The 23,524-nt window shown below is 44.0% G+C and overlaps 1 protein-coding gene across 1 annotated transcript; it reads left to right on the forward strand.

Moving 5' to 3' along the window:
- Window positions 1–18,003: 18,003 nt before the first annotated feature.
- LOC122322273 (uncharacterized) lies at window positions 18,004–23,319 on the forward strand. The gene has a single exon (XM_043213989.1). It carries the CDS (start codon window positions 18,004–18,006, stop codon window positions 23,317–23,319), a length of 5,316 nt encoding a protein of 1,771 aa, XP_043069924.1.
- The last annotated feature ends 205 nt before the right edge of the window (window positions 23,320–23,524 follow it).

Consider the following 23,524-nt stretch of genomic DNA (forward strand, 5'->3'; position numbering starts at 1 on the left):
CAGCATCTTTGGGGTCAATAGGTCACCACCGGGAGCCTTTTTTGGTTTTAGCCCTCTTATGACTTTTTCGATTTCGTTCGGCCGGAATGGAGGTGCGGCTGGCTGAGGGGAGGACTCTGGCTGAATTACTGGCAGGAGGAATGAATTTGAGGCTGGGTTTGGCTGGAAGACACTTTGGAGATGTGTGGCGAATGTTTCAGCTCGGTCTTCGTTGCTGCGAGCCCAGCATCCCGAAGAGTTTCTTATCGGGGTGGTCGTTTCAATTGGGGCACTAAGATTTGGGTGGGCCCTCCACAGGGGGTACTTTGTGCTTGTTGGCGAGAGATTCTGGATGTACCTCAGCTGTGCATTTTCTTCCTGTTGGTGAAGAGCCTGGTCGAGTGATCGGGTTGCTTCCTTAAGGCGTTGTTTTGAAGCTGGTGATCTGCTGTTTTGCCAATCACGACGCGTGCGCCTCTTTTCTCGCACGAGCTGTTCGATTTGCTGATTAGATTTGAAGTGTTTGTTTCGGTCTACTTCTTTCCTATGAGGAGTAGAGATTTTAGCTGCCGCAACGAGTACTTCTTCCAGGGCGCTCGTAGTGTAGTCGATGTCCGATTCCATGTTAAAATCCGGGGCGAGTTCTATGTGGGCACTCACGTACTTTTTGTATTTTAGCCAGTTTGTTTTTGTCGTCGTCAGACTGAAGGGGTGTTCGGTTATTTCTGGGCTTTGAAGAAGCGTTAGAGGCACAGGCGAGTGGTCTGATGATAAGTCCGAGACTGCTTTGGCACTTATTAGATTGCGAGGTATGTTTTTTGTCACTGCAAAATCAATAAGGTCTGGGAGCTTTCGTGAGTCTGTTGGCCAGTATGTGGGACTTCCAGGGGAAACGTAGTCCAGTTTATTTTTCACATTTATAATTGCATTGTACAATTGTCTTCCTTTGGGAGTCACTAGACGTGATCCCCAGTGCGTATGTTTGGCGTTGTAGTCTCCTGCGGCTATAAATCGATCCCCAAGTGAATTGTAGAAGTCCATAAATTGTCCTTCCGAGATTGAGAAGCGAGGAGGGCAGTAAACGGCAGCAATTGAAAGGATTCCGTTGCTTGACTGAATTTGTATCGATGTGGCCTGCAAGAAGTTTGTTGCAAACCTTTTGTGAAAATGGTGTTTAATTCGTTCTCTGATTAGAACTCCAGTTCCGCCGTGGGCTTTCCCATCTGGATGATCTGTGCGGTAGATTGTGTAGCCTCTTATATGAAAGTTGTATTTGCTTGTAAGATGCGTTTCCACCAGTAGCATAACGTCAATATGGTTTTCGGTCAAGAATTGTGACAATTCTAGTTTATGCCGTGAGACACCATTGGCGTTCCACATTGATATTCGTAGCTCCTGCATAGATTATTTGGACTGTTGTGCTACGAGCAGCTGTATCACCATGTTCTGGTTTTGAACAAGCGTTTGCATGGTCGTTTTCATGAATGACATAAGCTCCATCATACTTTGTTGGAGGGTAAGCATCATAGTTTCCGTTTTGCTGTGTGGCTGTTCTGGGGCCTGTTGAGCGCTTTGAGAGTTAGGCTGAATTGGAATTTCCCTTCCAGATCGTAGAGCATCGGCATAGGAGAAGCCGTTGGTGGTGTTTAGTGGACCGAATGAGGATCTCGCAGCTTTGGCGAAGAAGACGTCTGGCGTGGTTTTTGACGAAACGTACGCATTCTGTGGATTTTGGTTGCGCGTTGCGGTCGCTTGACGCATGCGACTCTTTAACTCCTTATACACAATACATCCTCTATAGTTTGCCGTATGGCTGCCTCCGCAGTTTCCACATTTCTTCACGGTACTGTCCTTGTTTGTAGTGCAGCAAGCGGACTTGTGGGCGTCCCCGCAGACTACACAGACAGCCCGAAGTGTGCAGTAAGACCTTGTGTGTCCATACTCTTGACAATTAGTGCATTGCACTGGACCGTTACGTTTATGTGGCTCTTCAACAGTGATTTTCCGATGCAAAAGATATTGCAGGTTGTAGATTGGGTGGACTTCGTTCTTCTTCAGCGACCTTCTTTCAGGCTCGAGCTCGACCTTGAAGAGGGGTTGTGGCTTTTTATCTTTATTTAGAATGTTAATAACATTCTTGGCGGCGAAGCCCTATTCTTTAAGGGCGGTTTTTATTTCCTCGACGGTAACATCAGGTTCTATTCCCTTTACTACCACTTGTAGGCCCTTACTGCTTTTCAGCTGGTACGTGTAATAGTTTTTCTGTACAGTGTCCAGATATTTTGACACTATTCGGAAGTGCTCTTCAGTCTTGGTTTGCACCTTTGTTTCATGGATGTTCCCTTTGATAAGCGGAACAACATGAAAGTTTTCACCGTTCCCGATCAACGACGCAATTTTGTTGACCAGGGCACTCGAGCTTTTTTCCCTAATATAGATTGGAGGGGGCTTGGGTTTTTTTTGCGGTGTCTTGGGCTGGTTGGTTTTCCTCAGCCTCCGCCAGTAGGGCAAATCTGTTAGTAGTGGATCTGTCTGGTTCATTATCGTTATTCAGGACACGGTTAATTTTTGTTTTGTTGCCTGCCGGATTACTCTGCGGGCTAAGCTTGCGCTTAATTTGGATGTAGCGATCCATTCCAGTCTGTGTGGCCGTTGCCGCTTTGGCACTTTCCGAGGTTGTTGTTTTTGTACTCGCTGTAGTCGTTGACGTCGTGGTACTTTGAGTTGCAGGGGTTTTCGCTGTTGTTGCAGAAGTTGTAGCGCTGCTTGTTGTTGGTGCGAAATTTGTTTCCGATATTGGAGGGGGGGTTTTACACTGCGAACTCCATGACGCGGGAGTCGGAGTGAGCAGAGCGGGTGAGCAAGACCGTGCCCTTTGGGTTTCAGCGGTCAGTAAAGCCGGGTTGCTTTTAAGCGCCGATTTTTCCACTTCGGTATCGCGGGTTGAAAAGTAAGAGTAGAAGCCGTTTCTTTGGTTCACTGAACTTCTACGCTCGTTCTTTTGGTCGTTGCTCAATGAGCTCATTGCGTGGTACGTATTTTTTTTTTTTCAACAATGCACTAGTTTTGGTTTAGCACATTACAACTGTTATAAAAAAAAAAAAAAGCTTGTCTGTCGCTTTTAATAAATTGTATTTCAGTGTCTTTTCGCCTATATTGGCGAAAATATAAGCGAAGTGAAGTTTTCCCGGAGCTCGGACAAAGCACGTCCGCTCAGTTCGGTAGTTCGATTACGAATTTTTAATGTTGCGTACCAGAAATTTTCATAGATGGCGCCACTGCGAAAAAATCAGCTGTTAAAAACAGCTGTTGATGTTAACATTTGCATGAGCTTTGAATTTAAGATTTTTTGGTGCTATTTTAAAAACGCGAATACTGAAAATTTTATGGACAAATCAAAATGAATACTTCTCAATGTGGTTTGTATTATGTGTTTGTGTATGTGAAGTGTCCAAAAAACTTGTGTTGTCTTTTTAATAAAGTAAAAATGGAAGCAGTCGAGCAACAGAAATTTTTAGAATTAAATCACATTTTAAAAAAAAGATTTAAACTAATTCAGGCCGAGTCGGACAATGTAATTTAGTCCATGTTGTAGATTGTTTAATTTTCTTCAAATGAGTGAAATATGAATATGCATAAAAATGTACTTTCGAAGAAATTCACAATTTAAGGAGGCAACCTCAACACCTTGAATGTGAATCTGTTAGCTGTGAGACTAGTGCAAAACCGAACAGTTAGCATGTTATTTTTAAATAGGTGGCGGTGCCACGCCCACAATTTTTTTATTTCTGAGTTCTTTTGACCATATAAACTCAAATCAAAAATCAAGATCTAAATATCTTGCACAGTTTTTGAGTTAGAATGTGTTTCTTAAAAAGTGGGCGGTGCCACGCCCACATTTTTTTAAAATCTTAAATCTATTGACCATGTGAACTCAAATCAAAAATCAGAACTTAAATATCTTGTTTCGTTCTTGAGATATTATTTTTGGCCAGAAAAAGTGGTCATATTTCCTATAGTGCGTTGGTTCGAGAATTTTTTTCCCATCCATGTGGGTGCACTGAAAAATAAAATTATAGTAACATTCACAAGGGGTTTAAAAATATCAATATAATAAAAACTACATTTTATTATAGCAATTATAAAAAGGCCCCATATTTTTTACAACAGCTTATTATTATACTATGACAAATATGCAGAGCTTCTTATTTAAAACAAAAAATTTTTCTGCGAAGAACAAATTCATCGCTTCAGGTAGAGTATTTTGGCAGAATCAAAAACAAGAATTAATTTCTTGCAGTGAAAAGTTTTCGGCACTCCAACAACAAAATTCATTCGGATTAGCACGATTGAGGAGAATAGGGAAAACACGAAAAATTTTTATTGTAATTGGTCTTTGACTATGCTGGGACCAACGAAGCTTATGGCGTGAGCAACGGAACCTTATGGCGTGAGCAGTCTCACTCAACTCCGTATGCATGATCATTTGCAAAAACAAATGAGCAGCGAGAGAAATTGTATGAGCAACACTGCTTAATAGGGTCGGAGATGTCTCCTTTACTAAGTTCCACACTCTTGGACAAAATATAATAACCTCTGCAAGGGTATAAAAAATGTTTCCACTGAGAACAAATTTTCTCTGAAGTTGGGTTGGATCAAGATTTCTCCATAGAAAATATAGATATGGAAGCGTAGTTTACCATTTGTTCAAGAACTTTAGCTAGCAAAGCTTATTTTAAAATAAAACACACTGTTTTAGTGCTCATTCCAATTTTTCCAACCAAAAGTAAAATAAAAATCTACGTTTTTTTCGCTCCGTGAATGCTTTGCTCTCATTGTTTTTCTCTGCTACGCATACACTCAAATTTTAAACATGTGTGAATTTGCCCCCCACTGTTTCAGAGATTGGAACAATTATACAAGGTAGCCCTGTCGGCAAAAATCAGTCCGTTAACTACATACTAAAAGTGCGAGTGAGAGAAGTCCGCCTAATAAGTGCGAGAGAAACGACAATAGCTTGTGGATTATCCCTTAAATGGTGCGTAGGGACTAAATTGTTCTATTACATTATAATGAGTAAAAGTGATTTTTATAATTTAGTTTATAATAATAAATAATCAATAATGGACTTTGAAAGTAATCGTTGTTTTTGTTATAGAATGCTAATTTTTTTGTTCAAATTCTTACTTTTAAAATATTTTCGAATTTGGGATTAAAATTTTGTTTATGTCTAAATTAATATTTTCATCCCTTGCACAAGGGTAAATATTTAGAAAAAACAAAACAGTACGTCTACAGTGGAGTTTCCCAAACGGTACCCGGTGCTCATCTTTTCCACCCATACTTCAACTAACCTTCAAACTTTAATAATATAAATTCCTTTAAAAAATAATTTTTATACGCTGTACTAGAAGGGGGCAAGGGTATAAAAGTCTGTTGCGTTTAACGTGAGCACCTGCCATGATGGCTGCATCTCACGGCCCCCATGGGCATGGGATATGAAACAATGCGTCAACCAGTGCCCCTTTGAAACCATGTTCCGCGGGATACCGACACTCAAGCCAGTCTACTCTAGTCATGGCTTATAACAAGGGAAATAGCCATGATCGTATGAACGCGTGGATCTCAGAGACTATAAGATAGAGGATAGGATTTGACATGTTGACTCCGATCGGCAAATTCCCAAACAAACGGGATAAAATTTAGAACGTGTAAATTTTACAGACTAGAAGAGATAGAACTATTAGATTTGGAACTGGTTTGTGATCATGTTTGTGTCATATTGTTGCCACGCGACTGCCAAGCGACACAACCTTTTCCTTCAAAAATCGGAACTTACCATACTGAACGTTAACGCCGAAGTAAAGCCGAACAATAGGCAGCCGACGGGATGTATAGTTGATTGCGACGGCCGATGTATAGTTGTACCATGGTCGGAAGAAATTTTTGCGTCCATTTTCGTTGTATGATATAAGCAGTCTATATGTTTTATCACTAACCATACTTTATGGTTAGTGGTTGTATGGAACGCACATGGAATGGTGGAGTGGTGGAACGCACATGCATAAGATTTTATTTTTAAAACTCTTTACATGTGTGTAAAACAGAGGTAGGCAAACTATCATTTTAGGTAAATAACACGCGCGCATAGGTCCAGAATTTCTGCAGCACACGCAAAATGTGATATAGCATTATTTGGGAGGGACAACTTTTATTCATAGAAAATATGGATCGGAAGCCGTAGTCCTTTTTAAGAACTGTTGCTTTTACCGATCATCGAAATAGCAGACCAGTTTCTCTACTTAGTTACGGACAAACTTTAAGGGGGCTTCTACCTTGTTCTTCCCAAAACTAGCTGTTTTTTCTGAAATTTACTTTCTTGGAATGTATGATAAGTATAAGAATGAAATTTCAGCCAGTTGTATCTATTCGAAAAGGCCGTCAGCCAACGGGTAATCCAGGGGACCTAAACGCGAGCAATTGCGTGCCGTAACTGTGTACACCGCTGGTAGTGCGACTATACTCTCCACGTGAGGGCGGCTGGTAACAGGTCCCGGTAAGGTCATGTCTCTGCCGAGGATGCTGGCTAATGGTAGTCGGGCGGGGAGAAGAACACTTCCTTCCTTAAATCACCCCAATCCAAGGTGGAACAGCATATGCCGAAGGATGCGTGTCCGAGGGGGGGCTCCGACGCTAATATGCGAACTCTGGGGTCCGGCCGACCTCCCAGTTTTAACCAGGCTTATTGTGACAAGCGGGCTATGTCATGATGGACGAACCCCTTCCCGCCTACTCGTGGGACCAAAATATGAACACTACCAATCCAAACAAAAACCTAAGTGGAGAACGGAACTCTCTAAAAAAGTCCGAAAATGGGGTCAATGACCCGTAAAACTCCAAGGCCCTTAAAAGCCAAGGAGTTGCTGAGATGGAGAAGCCCCCCAAAGAGGGGCAACATCTGGAGGCGGGACGCGCCGGTGCGGAGGAGGTTGCCAAGGCTTCTTCTTCAAAGCGGGGCTAGCAATGGGATCACAGAACGGCGTGGAGAGGAAGACCCCAGGGTCAACCTCTAAAACCAACCGGCGAGGCCCTTAAGGCTAACCCTGGTCCAGGAGCGTCTCACTCGACGCAGCGTAAAGGCTCTTACAAAGATAGGAGAAGAGCAGCCTTCATTCTGATGAGGACGGACCCATCAGCCGAAGCCAGCCCGGACCAGCCGAGATCATTAAGTGGGCAAGGAAGATCCTGCCCGACATTAATCCGGAAAAGGCGGGAGTGAGGCTGGATCCGAAAAAACGTACTGGGTCAGACCCTGCCAAGGAGATCGCTCAAAGCGCGAAAAGGCAGAGGTCCACGGAGGGAGAAGCCCCCCAGGCTAAGAAGAGGAAGGCCCAGCCGCAGCCGTCCAACCGCTCGTTCGCCGAAATGACGAAGGGAAGAACCCTAATTGGAGTCCTGGACAAGGGCTCCAAGGATGGGCTCATCCTCAAGGACCTTTGGCGACGAGTGGTAAACGAGTTGCATGAGCGCTTCGTGGAGGAGATGCTGTGATGCAGAGGACCCCCACCAGAATGCGAAGACGCAGGAAGGTATCAGGGTAGCGTCAAGGTAATTGCCTGCCAAGACGCGCTATCGATAGAGACCTACAAGCGGATGGTTGCATCGCTTGGAGAGGTCTACCCTGGAGCTAAGCTAGTAGCGATTGACTGGGACGAGATCCATAGCAAACCGAGGGCGCGAGTGTAGCTTACTGAAAAGCCAGCCGACCCTAAGACCATCCTAACTATGCTTAGGATGTGCAACCCGACGCTTCCCACGGCGGACTGGAGAGTAGCCAAAGTCGAGGAGGCGGTGGGACTGCGGAGGCAGGTCGTCCTCACACTCAATGAGGAGACCGTAAAAGCCCTGGAGAGGACGGAGCACCGGCTGAAGTACGGATTCGAACACGTTTCGGTCCGTATCTACAAATCCGATGCGAAGGCCAAGCCAGGAGGTACCGGACTGGAGGCAGACACGCAAGAGCCAGACTTGGAAGAGCCGACCGAAGAGGGGCACCCGGAAGGAATGTCGGATGAGGAGGAGGACATCCTGGAAGGGTACACCTCGGAGAAAAGCGACTTGCCAAGGGCACTTAGTGGAGTCGGAATGGAGGAGGACTCTCTTCTGAGCTCCGAGACGGAGGCAGAAGTTACTGTGGTGGAGAATTGTAAGGATGTCCCTGACGATCTTGCAAATAAACCTCCATCACAAGAAAGCGGCGTCAGCTAACCTCCTACTCTACCTCGCCGAGAGTGGAGCTGATGTGGCCCTCATCCAGGAACCCTGGATCCTTGGAGACAGGATTCTTGGGTTGAGGGCGCGGGGTATAGGCTCTGCAAAGCCGATACAACAGGTAAAAGGCGAGCCTTAACCTCTTTTTGCTACCCAATTTCAGTAATTAAGACCCAATGGGTCCTCTAAGGGTGTGTTCGGCGTATATGGGCCAAGACCAGAACAGCTGGTGGAAGACAGCAGGAAGCACAAGATCGACCTGATCATAGGTTGCGATGCTAACGCCCATCATCATCAGTGGGGAAGTACTGACACAAACGAGAGGCGTGAGTCAATCTTCGATTTTTTTCTAGGCTCCAATCTTCTGGTAAGTAACAGGGGTACAGAACCCACCTTCATAGTCAAGAACAGAAGGGAAGTACTTGACGTCACTCTTTACTCTGAATCCCTAGAAGACAGGATTGTTAGATGGGGAGTCCTAGAGAAACCATCGATACATAGAATTAGTGGTCAATTTTGCGAACTTTAATCGACTAACAGTACGCAACCCGAGGAAAGCGAACTGGGAGTTATACAGGATAAAACTATAAAGTTCCTTGGGGAAACCTCCAACAAGGGACGTTGACAGTAGGGAAGCCCTGGATGCCATGGTGAACACGCTAATGGCAGCGTGCGCCAGGGCATTCAATAAAGCTTGTCCCAAAAGCAGATCGGGCAGTAGCAAGTCAAAGAAACCACCATGGTGGTCGCAAACACTTGCGCCCTTTAAGACCAGCGCCCGCAAGGCCTTTAATTTTGCCAGCAAGACAAACTCGGAGACAGCCTGGGAGACGTATAAAGCGAACCTTAGGCAATATAACAAAGAACTTCGCAAGGCAAAAAGGAACGCCTGAGCCAATTTCTGCACGAACATACAGCAAACATCAGAGGCCTTCCGACTCCGGAAGGTCTTCGCAACTACTGCACCAAATGTAGGATATATTAAAACCTCAGAAGGTAACTGGACATCGTCCAGCAAAGAAACCCTAGAGGCTCTCACAGAGGCACATTTCCCGAGATGCTCTCTAGAAAATACAACCCTGGAAACGCAGAGACAGGGGGATAGCCCCTCACTCCCTAACCAACTTGAATACCTATTGAGTGACAGGTATCTCAGCTGGGCTATAAATAGCTTCAAGCCTTTCAAATCCCCAGGCCCAGATGGCATTGTCCCGGCTCAACTAAATTAAGCCGGTCCCAATCTGAGGTCTTGGGTCAAGAAAGCTTTCTCAGAAATTTTCAGATTAGGCACCGAATCCGCAATGTGGTTGCGGACGAAAGTCGTATTTATACCCAAGGCGGGAAAACCATCGCACTGCTCCCCTAAGGACTTGAGACCAATAAGCCTGTCGTCCTTCCTTCTCAAGACAATGGAGAGACTAATCAGCCTCCATATTAATCTTACTATAAACTCAGATGATATCTCGGGATCACAGCATGCGTATAGGAAGGGCCGATCCACGGAAACGGCACTCCACGAAACCACTAATTTTGTCGTAAAGGCACTTAGTGACAAGGAATACGCACTCATTGCTTTTCTAGACATAGAAGGTGCGTTCAACAACATCCTACCAAGCTCGATAATCAATGCGCTGACGGGACTAGGAATAGACAATCAATCCATACGCCTTATAGAGCAGATCCTGGTAATCAGGACTGTTGAGGCGTCACTAGGAGGAGAATCTGGTCTGGCAAGAGGCAGAGAGGTGGTGGTCTGTAGGAAAGTATCACCCACTCCTACTACAGAAAGTTTACTGATCCTGGTGATAACAAATAGGGGTGTTATACAATATACTTGCAATGCTTCAAACAAAAGATCACATGGACAAAGAAAAATTTTCTCTCCAACACATAAAAAAGTGTGCCCCTCAGAAATGGACTGAGGTAAATTTATCCAAACCCAAAGCCTGACTATCAAAACTCTGAAACACTCCAGAATGAAATACAGATTCACAAATCCCTGTGGAAGGAGAGCTGCACACCAGGTGTGGATATATGTGTGTAAGGTTAGAGAATCAGATCAGTCTCACCTAGAGGAGCTAAAGGCAGAATAACAAGAAGTTCAGAAATAAAATATAAAAGTTTAGATGGTCTTTGTGAATCTCTAAAAATGTTAAAAGAAGATGCTTGAGTTTTTAAAAGGCCTATAGACATCTTTCAGCTAAAAAAGGTATCTGAATGCTTTAAACTCAGGCTAAGAGAACTAGTGGAAAATTTCCAAAAGATAAGAAATGTATCATAGGAAACAAAAACAGCACTCCACCACAAAGCTCCTCACTCATAAGACTGCTGGCTGAGGCTTAGAATGTATGGTAAAAAAAATCAAGATTCTCATGACTAAGTAGAGATATACTAACAGATCACACTCAATTTGTTTTTAAGACTGGTCATACCAATATCTACACACCTTTCACTTTAAAGAATATGGCAACTCTCTTTTAGAATCACACAGGGAGGAATGGGCCACACAAATCCTGGACCAGCCGGTTCCCCTCCATATCTACACAGACGTTTTAAAATTGAATGGCCAGGTGGGAGGCGGTTTCCATTGCGAACGGCTGTGTCTAAATGAGTCCTTCAGACTCCCCGACCACTGTAGCGTGATCCCTTAACGCAGGGATCACTTTGACCGCGCATCACTGAGTAAATGGATAAATCTCCAAAACTGCAGAAACTCACGCATGATATGGCCCATCCGCTCTAGGAAGAGGTCAATGATGCTTATCGCCCTCAATAGGCAGGACTGTAGTCTGGCGGTCAAGGCCATTACGGAACATTGGTTAATAGGAGCACACGCGGCTAGACTAGCGGTGCCACATTATGACTACTGCAGGAGCTGTGGGGACGTAGAAGAGGAAGAGACAGTCGCACACCTCCTGTGTCAATGCCCTGCACTGGGGCGCAGCCGACTCAAATTCTTGGGTCGGGAGACCTAGGGAGAGGTCCTCTTGTAGGACCCTTGCCTGTGCGGTATCACAAGGAGCCCCCAGCGGCTCAAGTGGATGGGGGGTCAGTCACTGGCCCCGCTTAATTTTTGCGACCTTTAGGACTTCCACCGATTCAAAAAACATGGTTTCTAGATAAACGTGTTTGTTTAATTATTATCCTTTATCCGTTAATTTAATACTATCCTTTAATATTTTGGTTCTTTAAAAAAGTCGCCACTCGAATTTATTACCGACATAAAATTAAATTATTAAATTAACGACATAGATCTCATTATACCAAATTAATAACAACTGCCTAAACAAATAAGAAAGGAAAGCTAACTTCGGGCGGAGTTGAAGTTGATATACCCTTGTAGTTAAAACCGGATATATATCGAAAAAATCGGATGTAGTGGGCCGATCATTATAAGAATATCATAATATAACCAATTTATGACAATACAAAATCATAAAAAAATCCCCAAGCTTCTATCTTCAAAAAAAAAAAAGTTGGTATTTTTACCAAATATTATTTCCGATCGTTCGGCGTTATATGGCAACTATTAGATATAGTCGACCGATCGTTATGAAATTTGGTAGGTGAGAGAATCTGACCAAAAGTTCCAGCTTTCTATCTTCAAAAACACGAAAGTTGGGTCATTTCCGATCGTTCAGTTATATGGCAGCTATAAGATGTAGTCGGCCGATTCTTATAAAATTTGATAGGTTGGATAAACTGACCAAATATTTAGGTTTATCTTGCAAATAAACCTCCATCACAAGAAAGCGGCGTCAGCTGCCCTCCTACTCTACCTCGCCGAGAGTGGAGCTGATGTGACCCTCATCCAGGAACCCTGGATCCTTGGAGACAGGATTCTTGGGTTGGGGGCGCGGGGTATAGGCTCTGCAAAGCCGATACAACAGGTAAAAGGCGAGCCTGCATCCTCGCAAAAAAGAACCTTAACCTCTTTTTGCTACCCAATTTCAGTAATGAAGACCCAATGGGTCCTCTAAGGGTGTGTTCGGCGTATATGGGCCAAGACCAGAACAATGATAATACATTAATTCTATATCTAATTAATTCTATTTTCTATATATAATTCTATTTTATTTTAATTTTAAATTTTTTAACTACAACGGCTATATGAATCTTAAAGGAAGGTCATGTGGATAGTATCTTTTTATTCTTCGTTTATTTATTCTAGGTCTCCACGTTAGCCTCTTCGCTAGGGAGTTAGGATGAGAGCCAAGGCGTTCATGATATTTTTATACCCTTGCAGAGGGTATTATAATTTTGTCCAAAAGTGTGCAACGCAATGAAGGAGACATCTCCGACCCTATAAAGTATATATATTCTTGATCAGGATCACCTCCTGAGTTGATATGAGCATGTCCGTCTGTCCGTCTGTCTGTCCGTTTCTACGCGAACTAGTCTCTCAGTTTTTAAGCTATCGTCTTGAAACTTTGCACACACCCTTCTTTCTTTTGCACGCAGTATATAAGTCGGAGCGGCCGGGATCGGCCGACTATATTCTATAGCTGCCATATAACTGAACGATCGGAAATGACCCAACTTTCGTTTTTTTGAAGATAGAAAGCTGGAACTTGGTACAGACTATATTTTTGGTCAGTTAATTCGACCTACCAAATTTCATAACGATCGACCGACTATATCCTATAGCTGACATGTAACTGATTGATCGGAAATGGTATAACTCCGGTTTTTTTTAGCGTTAGAGAGTTCGAATATTGTACAAACGCTATTTTTGGCAAAATAATACGACCTACCAAATTTCAAAAGGATCGGCCGACTATATCCTATAGCTGCCATATAACTGATTGATCGGAAATGGCATAACTTTGGCGTTTTTCGAGCTAGAAAGTTGGGATTTTCTATGGATTATATTTTTGCCAAAATAATACGACATGCCAAATTTCATAAGGATCGGCCGACTATATCCTATAGCTGCCATATAACTGATTGATCGGAAATGGCATAACTTTGGCGTTTTTCGAGCTAGAAAGTTGGCATTTTCTATGGATTATATTTTATGGCAGAATAATACGACTTATCAAGTTTCATATAAATCGGCCGACTATATCCTATAGCTGCCATATAACTGACGCAACTTTCGTTTTTTTGAAGATAGAAAGGTGCAACTTCGTACAGATCGATAATTACCCAACTTTCGTGTTTTTAAAGATAGAAAGTTGAAACAAAAGATTCTATTTTTGGTCAATCGATTTGACCCATTAAAATTTCTTAAGTATCGGTCGGCTATATCTGATAGCTGCCATATAACTGATTGATCGGAAATGGTATAACTCCGGTTTTTTTTAGCGTTAGGGAGTTCGAATATTGTACAAACGCTATTTTTGGCAAAATAATACGACCTACCAAATTTCATAAGGATCGGCCGACTATATCCTATAGCTGCCATATAACTGATTGATCGGAAATGGCATAACTTTGGCGTTTTTCGAGCTAGAAAGTTGGCATTTTCTATGGATTATATTTTATGGCAGAATAATACGACTTATCAAGTTTCATATAAATCGGCCGACTATATCCTATAGCTGCCATATAACTGACGCAACTTTCGTTTTTTTGAAGATAGAAAGGTGCAACTTCGTACAGATCGATAATTACCCAACTTTCGTGTTTTTAAAGATAGAAAGTTGAAACAAAAGATTCTATTTTTGGTCAATTGATTTGACCCATTAAAATTTCTTAAGTATCGGTCGGCTATATCTGATAGCTGCCATATAACTGATTTATTGGAAATGTCATAACTTTGTTGTTTTTAAAGTTAGGGAGTTAGGATTTTCTATGGATTCTATAAAAACATAACTAAGATCAGAATTGCCACATCTTTCGTTTATTAAAAAAATTTAATAGCGATCGGCCGACTATATCTTATAACTTTTATATATCTGAACGATCGGAACACTATAAATTTCATGTTTTCTTCACATTTTAAACGTAATTTTGAATTTTTATTGAGAACTGGTACATATAGGAACATTTTTATTATTTACTATATTCAATCATCGAATATGTCTATCATAGCTATCACCAATAAATCTCCAAACTTTGAACCCCTCGAACTTTTACATAATGGTTATGCCATCTTTTGAGACAATAGACTTATTAAATACTACTTTTCATTTTGAATCTGTGGAAGATTTATTTCTTTTTTACAAACTAATTAAAACAAAGGGTTGATGCTGGTTTCCGTGACATTTATTATGATTCTTCACATACTCAGCCCCCTCACCACGACAAGGTCTCAATCCACGAGAGGGAAATACTATATTAACTTAATCTATATTGCACTTTATAATTAAACAATTTTTAAAAATCTGTAAATAATATACAAATATATTTCTAATACTAATTAATGAAAAATGTAAATATATACAATAAAAATAAATAAATAAGTTAGTAAATTAATTAACAAATCTTAACTTAAATTAACTAATCTTAACATTTAAGAAAAATTCCATCATGATGACTATACCTCGTTTCCTTAGCTCATCATCAGCATTCCTTAGCTCATCATCAGCAAATATCCAATCGATTTGCGTCAAATGTTTGGTAGTAGCACAATTGTTTATTGGACTAAGATTAAATTCATTTAAAGATTCCTCAAGTCGATCAGTGTTTGTAGATCTGCATATATTAAAATCTCCTAAAATAACCAATTTGCTATTATTTTTCAAGCTGCGTATCCTTTCAACATCCGCCATAATTTCATTTCGAAATTGTGTTATAGGAAAAGCAGGGTTCCTATAAACAACAATAAAGGATGTATCGAGATATTTGAAAGAAAACTACATTTTCGGCAATATTTTGCTTGGCATAAATCATAATTCCATTTTTGCCAATACCATTCAATCGCTATCAATTCTTCTTATAATGCCGAAACCTTGTAAAGAAAAGTCTTCGCTGGGAAGAGTCCAAGTTTCGACAAAACAAAGAAAATTTGCAGAACAAATAATAGAAAAAAAAAGAAATAAATAGTTGAAAATATCTTCGCGATAGCTTCGAAGAGACTCAACATTATGGTAATATAGGGAGATTTGTTCATTACTGCTGACCAAAATTTCATAATGCGTAGTCAAGAACTTTTCCTCTCTTAACTTTTGAAGTTCTTCTTGGACATTTTGAGCTCCAAATCTTGTTGGAGGAACAAAGTTGCCTAGAAGGAAAAGTCCTGATGCGCTAGTAGCCCTGCTGCATCCAACATATAGCGAAGCTCGCTTGAGGCCTCTTTTAAGATGCAGATGCAGAAGAAGGTGACTTTGCTATATGTTGCTCCTTGGCTCTTGTGGATGGTAATAGCCTCAGCAGGAACAATTGGGAATTGTTTTCGGTCAACAGAAGCATGTTCGGATCTTCCACATTGAAAAACTCGAGAGGCTTTTAATATTGGAGTCCATTCGGGATCGGGACTGTTCCGAACCTTTGATCTGGCAATAGCGCCCACCGTGGGTTCAAAAAATTTAATCCAATGTCGCGTTACTAAATTCGAGCCATTCACTAAGCAATGATCAATTTGCATCAGCTGACCAGTTGCTCCATTTACAAGTCCGTCACTTGTGTCTATATTGACGGTTACCATATATTTAGCAGTTGTTTTGAGATGAAGATTATATGGCAAACCCTGTGTTTCAGAGGTTTTCATATTTTGAGCATATCTTAACGTGTTTTATCTGTTTCGTGCAGATATGTTCGCAGTTTTCACTGTATCAACAGCAGTGGAAACCAGCTCCTCCGTCCCAATTTGCGCTAGTTTTATGGAATTGTAATTGTTAACTTCGTTAGAAGAAAATAAATGAATGGCATCATTAGGAACTTCGCTGGGTGAAACAACTCTTTGTTTAAGGAGCTCTATATCTGCAATTGTCATGCAAGCCTCAGATAAATGATTCAGGGCTTGAGCAAATGCATGATCGCCTCTTTGGCGCATTATTTCTGTGAGCTCAAAATACTTAAAGTTGCTCCATAAGCAATTTACTGCTAAAACGCTATAAGGATCATTTGTCCTCTCTTAAAATATCCAACTGTCTCCAACTGGGGAAAGCTGCTTTAGGTCTCCAAAAACTATAATTGATTTTCCACCAAAACATATGTCAGGGCTTCGGAAAATTTGACGAAGCCGTTGATCCAAAAATGAAAGCATTTTAGAACCAACCATAGAAATTTCATCAATTATAATCAATTGGAGATCAATTAACTTGCAATGGATTGTATTTAAACTATCATTGCTTAAAGGTCTCAAGGGACCTAAAGCTTGATTAATTGGAAGAGAAAACACGGAATGAAGTGTCAGTCCTCCAATTCCAAAAGCAGCTTTTCCAGTTGGAGCACAAAATAAAACCTTTGCAGAATCCGTAGCACCAGGAAGTTTGTTTGCTCGCCAAGTCACAGACTGATAGATGGTAGAAATCAGTCTGCTTTTTCCTACACCGGCCCCTCCACCAACATATTCGTAAAAAATATTTTTACAAACAACAGTTGAGGGACCGAGTTAGCGAACAAAGGTCATCATTGGAAACTTACGGGGGGAGTCTAATTAATTGAAGTTCGTCGTCTTCTTCAGGGTTATTTATCGCGATTTCATCCTGAAGAATATTTACGTTCCGCTCTATATTTGGTACTGCCAAAGCTCTAAACTCTTCGTCTAAAAATTGGGAGGCAGGTTCTTCCGCAACAGGAGCATTATCTCCCCTATCCTCTTGCAAATCTTCCAGAGCTTTGCTCAGCAACTTCATCTTCGTCATCTACTTCCACATCATTTGCTACCTCATAGTCTTCCCTATAATTAGCGGCAGATCGTGAATTTCGCTGTACCAAGCTCTGTACCATGAGCTCTTGGAAGCTCTGAAATCTGTACCAAGCCGCGAAATCTGCTAAACAAATTCCTTCTAACTGCGCATGCCTTTGCACATAACGGTCAAGAATATTACGCTCAAAAATATCCACCGAGTTGTTTGGTAGTCGCTCTAATTCTTCATTTGAGCGAGTCAATCTAACTCGTTTGTCTGGATGGCAAGTGTTTATAAAAATAGTACCTTCACTTGCCTCCGACATATGCAGACCCAAAATATTGTAAGCTGCTTCTTGGGCCGATATTTCTGTAGCGTTAATAAAATTATTCCCGAGGTGTTGTAATTTCCTTTTAATAGAAATATTCCATGGCTCCATATGCCATGTCTTCACGGAGCAACTGCGATACGCCTCTGTTCGATTTGTTTATGTAGTTAATAATATAACTACAACAGGCGTAAGCATCTAGGATAAATTGAATATCCATATTAGATCTGTGTAAGCCTAGAATATCTCTGTTACGATAGATAGAAAAACTGCTCCCGCGGCATCCGGCAACGCCGAAGTTGCAGAATCAATAGTTTAAGCGGGTGTTGAATCTCTGTTAACTCAGCCGGTAACCATGTGCCTAAGCTTTCTTTTCTATTTGACACTCGAGGGAAGCGGACGAAAAGTGAGGACATATTAATATTTAAGTTTTGATTATGAATTGTAACACTATTAATTTACTAGGAATTTAAAGTGCTGCTATCGCAGAGTGGTTACCGACTGTACCACTGTTAGCCCTTGCTGCCCCGTTATAAATGAAGAAAAACAATAAACAATTATCAACAATTATCTACACGGGCGTCTTTACTCGGGCGGCGCTAAACAACTTCGAATTATCGCAACATTTCTTTAAATTCTTTTCTGGTGTATTCTTGGAGAATACTTGAGTCAGAGAGCGAAATCAACATGGAGATGCCTACTGGATCCGGTGGAGAGGCAAGATTGGTGGCGACATGCTTCCTCTGTGAAGTGGAGGACGAGCACGTGACAGTTGGCTGCATTGGCGCCGGCTGCGTGAGCATGTGCCATCCTAAGTGTGCTGCTCTAGAGGATGGCGGCGTAGGATGGATCTGTGCAGAGTGTGACGTAGACGTCCATGCACAGAACTCGACGTTGATCAGGACAGAAAAGCTGACCAGCCTGACGGCTGGGGACAACTACCAAAGTTACTCAGGTGGCGACCAGATGAGGATCGGAACTAATGACGTCGACGAGGCCTCGAAGGAAGCGCAAGACCTGCAGACGGAGCTAAGGTTGTTGGAGGAAGAAGATCAGTTGCTGCAGTTGCGACAACAACTTCTACACAGGCGAAAGGCGCTCATGGGCAAGCTCCCAAGGGAGAGGCTATCGGAGACTGGCCACGCAGAAAAGATGCCTGGAGCATCTAGTACACGGTACCAGAATGCTGGTACGGACACAATTGGTGAAGTTGCCGTTGTGGAAGGAAACGGCAGTACGCAGAGAGCCCACGCTGGGCCCCCATGGCTCTTTTCTACCAGTGGGGAGGACAACTCAGCTGCTAGGGTCACTAAACCTGTGGGCAGACCATCGTACGAACAATTGACAGCGAGGAAGACTAGCGTGGCTGAGTTGGTGAAGTTTTCCGGAAGGCCGGAGGACTGGCCCTTATTCATCGCAACGTATGAACAGACGACGGAGCTATGCGGATTCACGGATGCCGAGAACCTAATGCGGCTTCGGCATGCGTTGGAAGGACCAGCCAAGAACGCAGTACAAAGTCTAATGCTGCATGCGGACTGTGTTCCGCAGATAATCGCCACGCTAAGAATGCGATTTGGGCGACCCGAAATTATCATTGAATTGTTAGTGACAAGGATTAGACAATTTCCTCAAGTGAGGGAGAATAAGCTTGAAATGCTGGTTGACTTCTCGGTGGAGGTGCAAAATGTTTGTGCTACGATGAAAGCCTCCAAGTTGGACCAGTACTTAAACAACCCAGCGCTCACGCAGGAGCTAGTGAGCAAGTTGCCATCGATGGTTCAGACGTTTCGGGGAATGCACAAAGCCTCTCTAACAGTATGTATTTTGGGAAAGTTTAGTACGTGGCTATCGCAGATGGTAGAAGGAGCGAGACATGTGATAGTCCCAAGCTCGTCGTCAAGAACGAAAAGAAGGGGCACGGTACATACACACGCTGTGCGCCAAGGCTGTCGGCTGTGCACCCGCAATTGCAGAACCCTGCAGGAGTGTCCAGCATTCCTGGAAATAACGACCCGCGATCGCTGGAATGATACTCGACGGTGTGGCTTGTGCTGGAGATGTTTCCAGAGCCACAAGGTGGAAAGATGCGGCGTCCCCAATCCTTGCGGAATAGATCGATGCCTAGAACGCCATCATCCCCTGTTGCATCGCGGCAGCACGGCTCCCGTCCAAGCCAGGTGCCATGCACACCGACAAGAAGGTGTGGAAATGCTGTTCAGGGTATTGCCAGTGACTTTTTATGGAAATTGTAGGCAAGTCAACACATATGCCTTCATCGACGACGGGTCATCTCTAACCTTTATCGACGCCCCATTGCTAGAAGACCTTGGAGTGAAGGGACAACCGCAGCCTCTATGTATGCAGTGGACTGCCGGCATGCACCGGTATGAGGACAGCTCGGTCGGACTCGACTTAAGGATCTCCGGCATTGGCCAAACGAAGCAATATGATCTTCGCGACGTTCACTCTGTCCAGTCTCTTGATCTCCCGTCACAGTCGTTGGATATAACCCACCTAAAAGCACAACACACACACCTTCGACAACTACCACTGTCCGGATACGACTCAGCACAGCCCAGGCTCTTGATAGGTCTCAATAATTGCAAACTAGGGCGCGTGCTTCGCACCAAAGAAGGCACAACAGAAGAACCGATCGCTAAGACCCGATTGGGGTGGACGATTAAAGGAAGAAGCTCCAACAGTGTGGGTGAAGACATAACCCCAAACTACCACGTGTTTCACATATGTGCATGTGAAGCTGACGAGAACAAGGAGATCTTGCGCATGCTTGAGCAGTGCATGTGGTCGGACGGCGGCCCTAGACCAGAGATGAATAGCAAGAGCGTATCCAATGATGACCAGTTGGCTATACAGCAGCTGGAGAAGAACACGAGGCGTATAAATGGCCGATTTGAAACAGGTCTGCTGTGGAGGTATAAAGATGACAAGCTGCCGGATAGTTTACCTACAGCCCTAAAGCGGGCACGATGCCTGTACCAGAAACTGACTCGCGAGCCGGAGCTTGCGAAGGGAATTCGCCGACAGCTAGATGAGTACGTGATGAAAGGATATGCACGGCCCATTACGTCGGAAGAAGCTGAGGAAAAGCCATATTGGTATCTACCTATCTTTCCCGTGCTAAACGTGAACAAGCCAGGAAAGCTTCGCATAGTCTGGGATGCGGCTGCAAAGACGGAAGGGATCTCGCTGAACACAATGCTGCTGAAGGGACCTGACCAACTAGCGCAGTTGGTACCAATACTTCACAGGTTTAGAGAGAAACGTATTGCTATCGGCGGCGATATCGCCGAGATGTTTCATCAGGTCAGGATACACACAGAAGATCAGAGATACCAACGCTTTGTATTTATAGACCCAAACACACAACGGAGAGAGAACTACGCCATGCAGGTAATGACGTTTGGGGCTAGTTGCTCCCCCAGCTGTGCCCAGTACGTGAAGAACAGAAATGCAGAGTCGTTCAAGAAGGAATACCCACGAGCGGTGAAGTGCATATTGGAGAATCACTATGTAGACGACATGCTGGACAGCGTCGACACGGAGGAAGAAGCTATAAGCCTCGCGCGTCAGGTCCACTACATTCATCTTCAGGGCGGATTCCTCATTCGAAACTGGGTATCGAATTCCAGAGAAGTATTAAGCGCACTCGGCGAAGGAGCACCCACGCTAGTGAGACTAGACGAAACAACGGATGGACAGACCGAGAAGGTGCTGGGAATGTGGTGGGACACGAAGGAAGATCTCATCCGCTACCGTGTATCCCCACGATATCGCCATAAAGAACTTCTCCAAGGAAGGCAACGACCCACCAAACGAGAGTTTCTCAGTGTGTTGATGTCTATATATGATCCTTTAGGGCTCATATCCTTCTACGTGATGTATGCAAAAATAATATTTCAGGAAATATGGCGAAGTGGATGTACCTGGGATGACCCCATACCTGAGGCAGAATGGATTAAATGGAAGCGATGGCTTCGGTATATCCCGGACGTTGAGAAAATGACCAACCCAAGATGCCACATGAAGGAGTCGCTGATGGATTCAGAAGTGGAGATGCACACCTTCGTGGACGCAAGCGAGAATGGATTTGCCGCCGTGAGTTATATACGATTTCAAAATGAGGCAGGTATCCACTGCAGTCTACTGGGCAGCAAAACCAAGGTAGCCCCTCTAAGACCGACATCCATACCAAGGCTTGAACTCATGGGAGCAGTGCTTGGAGCGAGGTTGGCTCAAACTCTGGAGCTTTCACTTGGCGCGAAACTGAGCACACGGACTTTCTGGACCGACTCGAGGACCGTGCTGAGTTGGCTGCGATCGGACCAGAGGAAGTACAAACAATTTGTAGCATTCCGTGTGATCGAGATTCTAGACGGTACTAGCGTCAAGGACTGGCGCTGGGTACCTTCCTCCGAGAACGTGGCGGACGACGCCACTAAGTGGAACAAAGGACCTGATTTCAACCGAGAAAGTCGATGGTTAAACGGGCCGAGATTTCTTTGGCAAGAGAGGCAATTTTGGCCGCTGACAGAGGCGGAAGAAGGAGACGAGTCAGGAATGGAACTGAAGGCGCAATTCATCGGCGTATGTGACGGATTCACAGACGTAGGCCGCGCGACCCTCATAGACTCTGAGCGGTTCTCAATCTGGACCCGTCTGCTATGGAGTACCGCAAGAACGGTATGGTGTATGAGGCGATGGAAGGCCAAGGCTCTACAACGATCGGACATCGAAAATCAGCCATCACAAGAAGATACCAGGGTCGCGGAGAGTCTTCTGTGGTCGTACGCTCAGGCGGAGTACTTCCAGATGGAGATACGGTTAATCTTACAAGGAAAACCATTGAAGAAGAATAACCTACTATACAAGCTGGGACCGTATATGGATTCCGATGGCGTATTAAAGCTGGATGAACGTGCCAAGATGATCAAGGGAAGCGACCGCGTCGTACTCCCCTGCAGCAGCCACATTACGCAGCTCATCATAAAGGAATTTCACCGAAGATTTCTGCACGCTAACCACGAGACGGTGGTCAACGAACTACGACAAAGATTTTGGATACCAAAGCTGAGATCCACCCTTGCTCGGATACGACACTCCTGCCAGCAATGCAAGAACCGACAGACGGCCCCCAAACCACCGCGCATGGCGGAACTTCCCTATCCAAGAGTAGCAGCCTTTCATAGGCCTTTCAGCTACACGGGTGTGGACTACTTTGGGCCTCTGATGGTGCGGGTCAGACGCAGTTCAGAGAAACGATACGGCGTGCTCTTCACCTGCCTCTCTACAAGGGCAATACATCTAGAGGTAGCGTATTCATTAACAACTGACACTTGTATTCTAGCGGTGCGCAGTTTTATTGCCCGACGAGGGTGCCCAGTGGAACTCTGGAGCGACAACGGCACCAATTTTCAAAGAGCCTGCACGGAGTTGCGTAGGGCGTTTGAAGATGTGGACAAGGATCTACTCTCTCGCGAGTTCACTGGACCACAAATGGCATGGAAGTTCATTCCACCCACATCTCCCCACATGGGTGGGGCATGGGAGCGCTTGGTGCGTTCCGTGAAGACGGCGTTGGAATCTATCCTCCTTGACAAACTACCATCGGATGAGTTGCTGAAAGCCGCTCTAATGGAGGCGGAGGAGATCGTCAACTCGCGACCCCTAACATACATTCCATTGGAAGATGAGAACGAAGAATCACTGACACCGAATCATTTCCTGCTTGGAAGCTCAACTGGAAGAGGACCGACGATGGAGCCCCTACCCGAAGGAGTGCAGCTCAAGAAAGGCTGGAGGGAATCACAACAACCGGCGGACTCATTCTGGAGGCGATGGCTTCAAGAATACCTGCCAGTGATCACTAGGCGGACCAAGTGGTGCGAAAAGGCTAAGCCTCTTGTAGAAGGGGATATCATGTATGTGTGCGATCCCGGACAGCCGCGTAGCCAGTGGCCGAAAGGAAGAATCCTGAAGTAAGGAGCGCCGCGGTGAGAACCCAATCTGGCGTTTATACCAGACCCGCGACGAAGCTGGCAGTTCTATCTATCGAGAGTAGTTTGGTAGATCCCTGGCGGAATATACAAGTGGGGAGTGTTACGATAGATAGCAAAACTGCTCCCGCGGCATCCGGCAACGCCGAAGTTGCAGAATCGATAGTTTAAGCGGGTGTTGAATCTCTGTT

Source organism: Drosophila bipectinata, chromosome 3L (genome assembly GCF_030179905.1).
Source record: "Drosophila bipectinata strain 14024-0381.07 chromosome 3L, DbipHiC1v2, whole genome shotgun sequence".
Lineage (NCBI taxonomy): Eukaryota > Metazoa > Arthropoda > Insecta > Diptera > Drosophilidae > Drosophila > Drosophila bipectinata.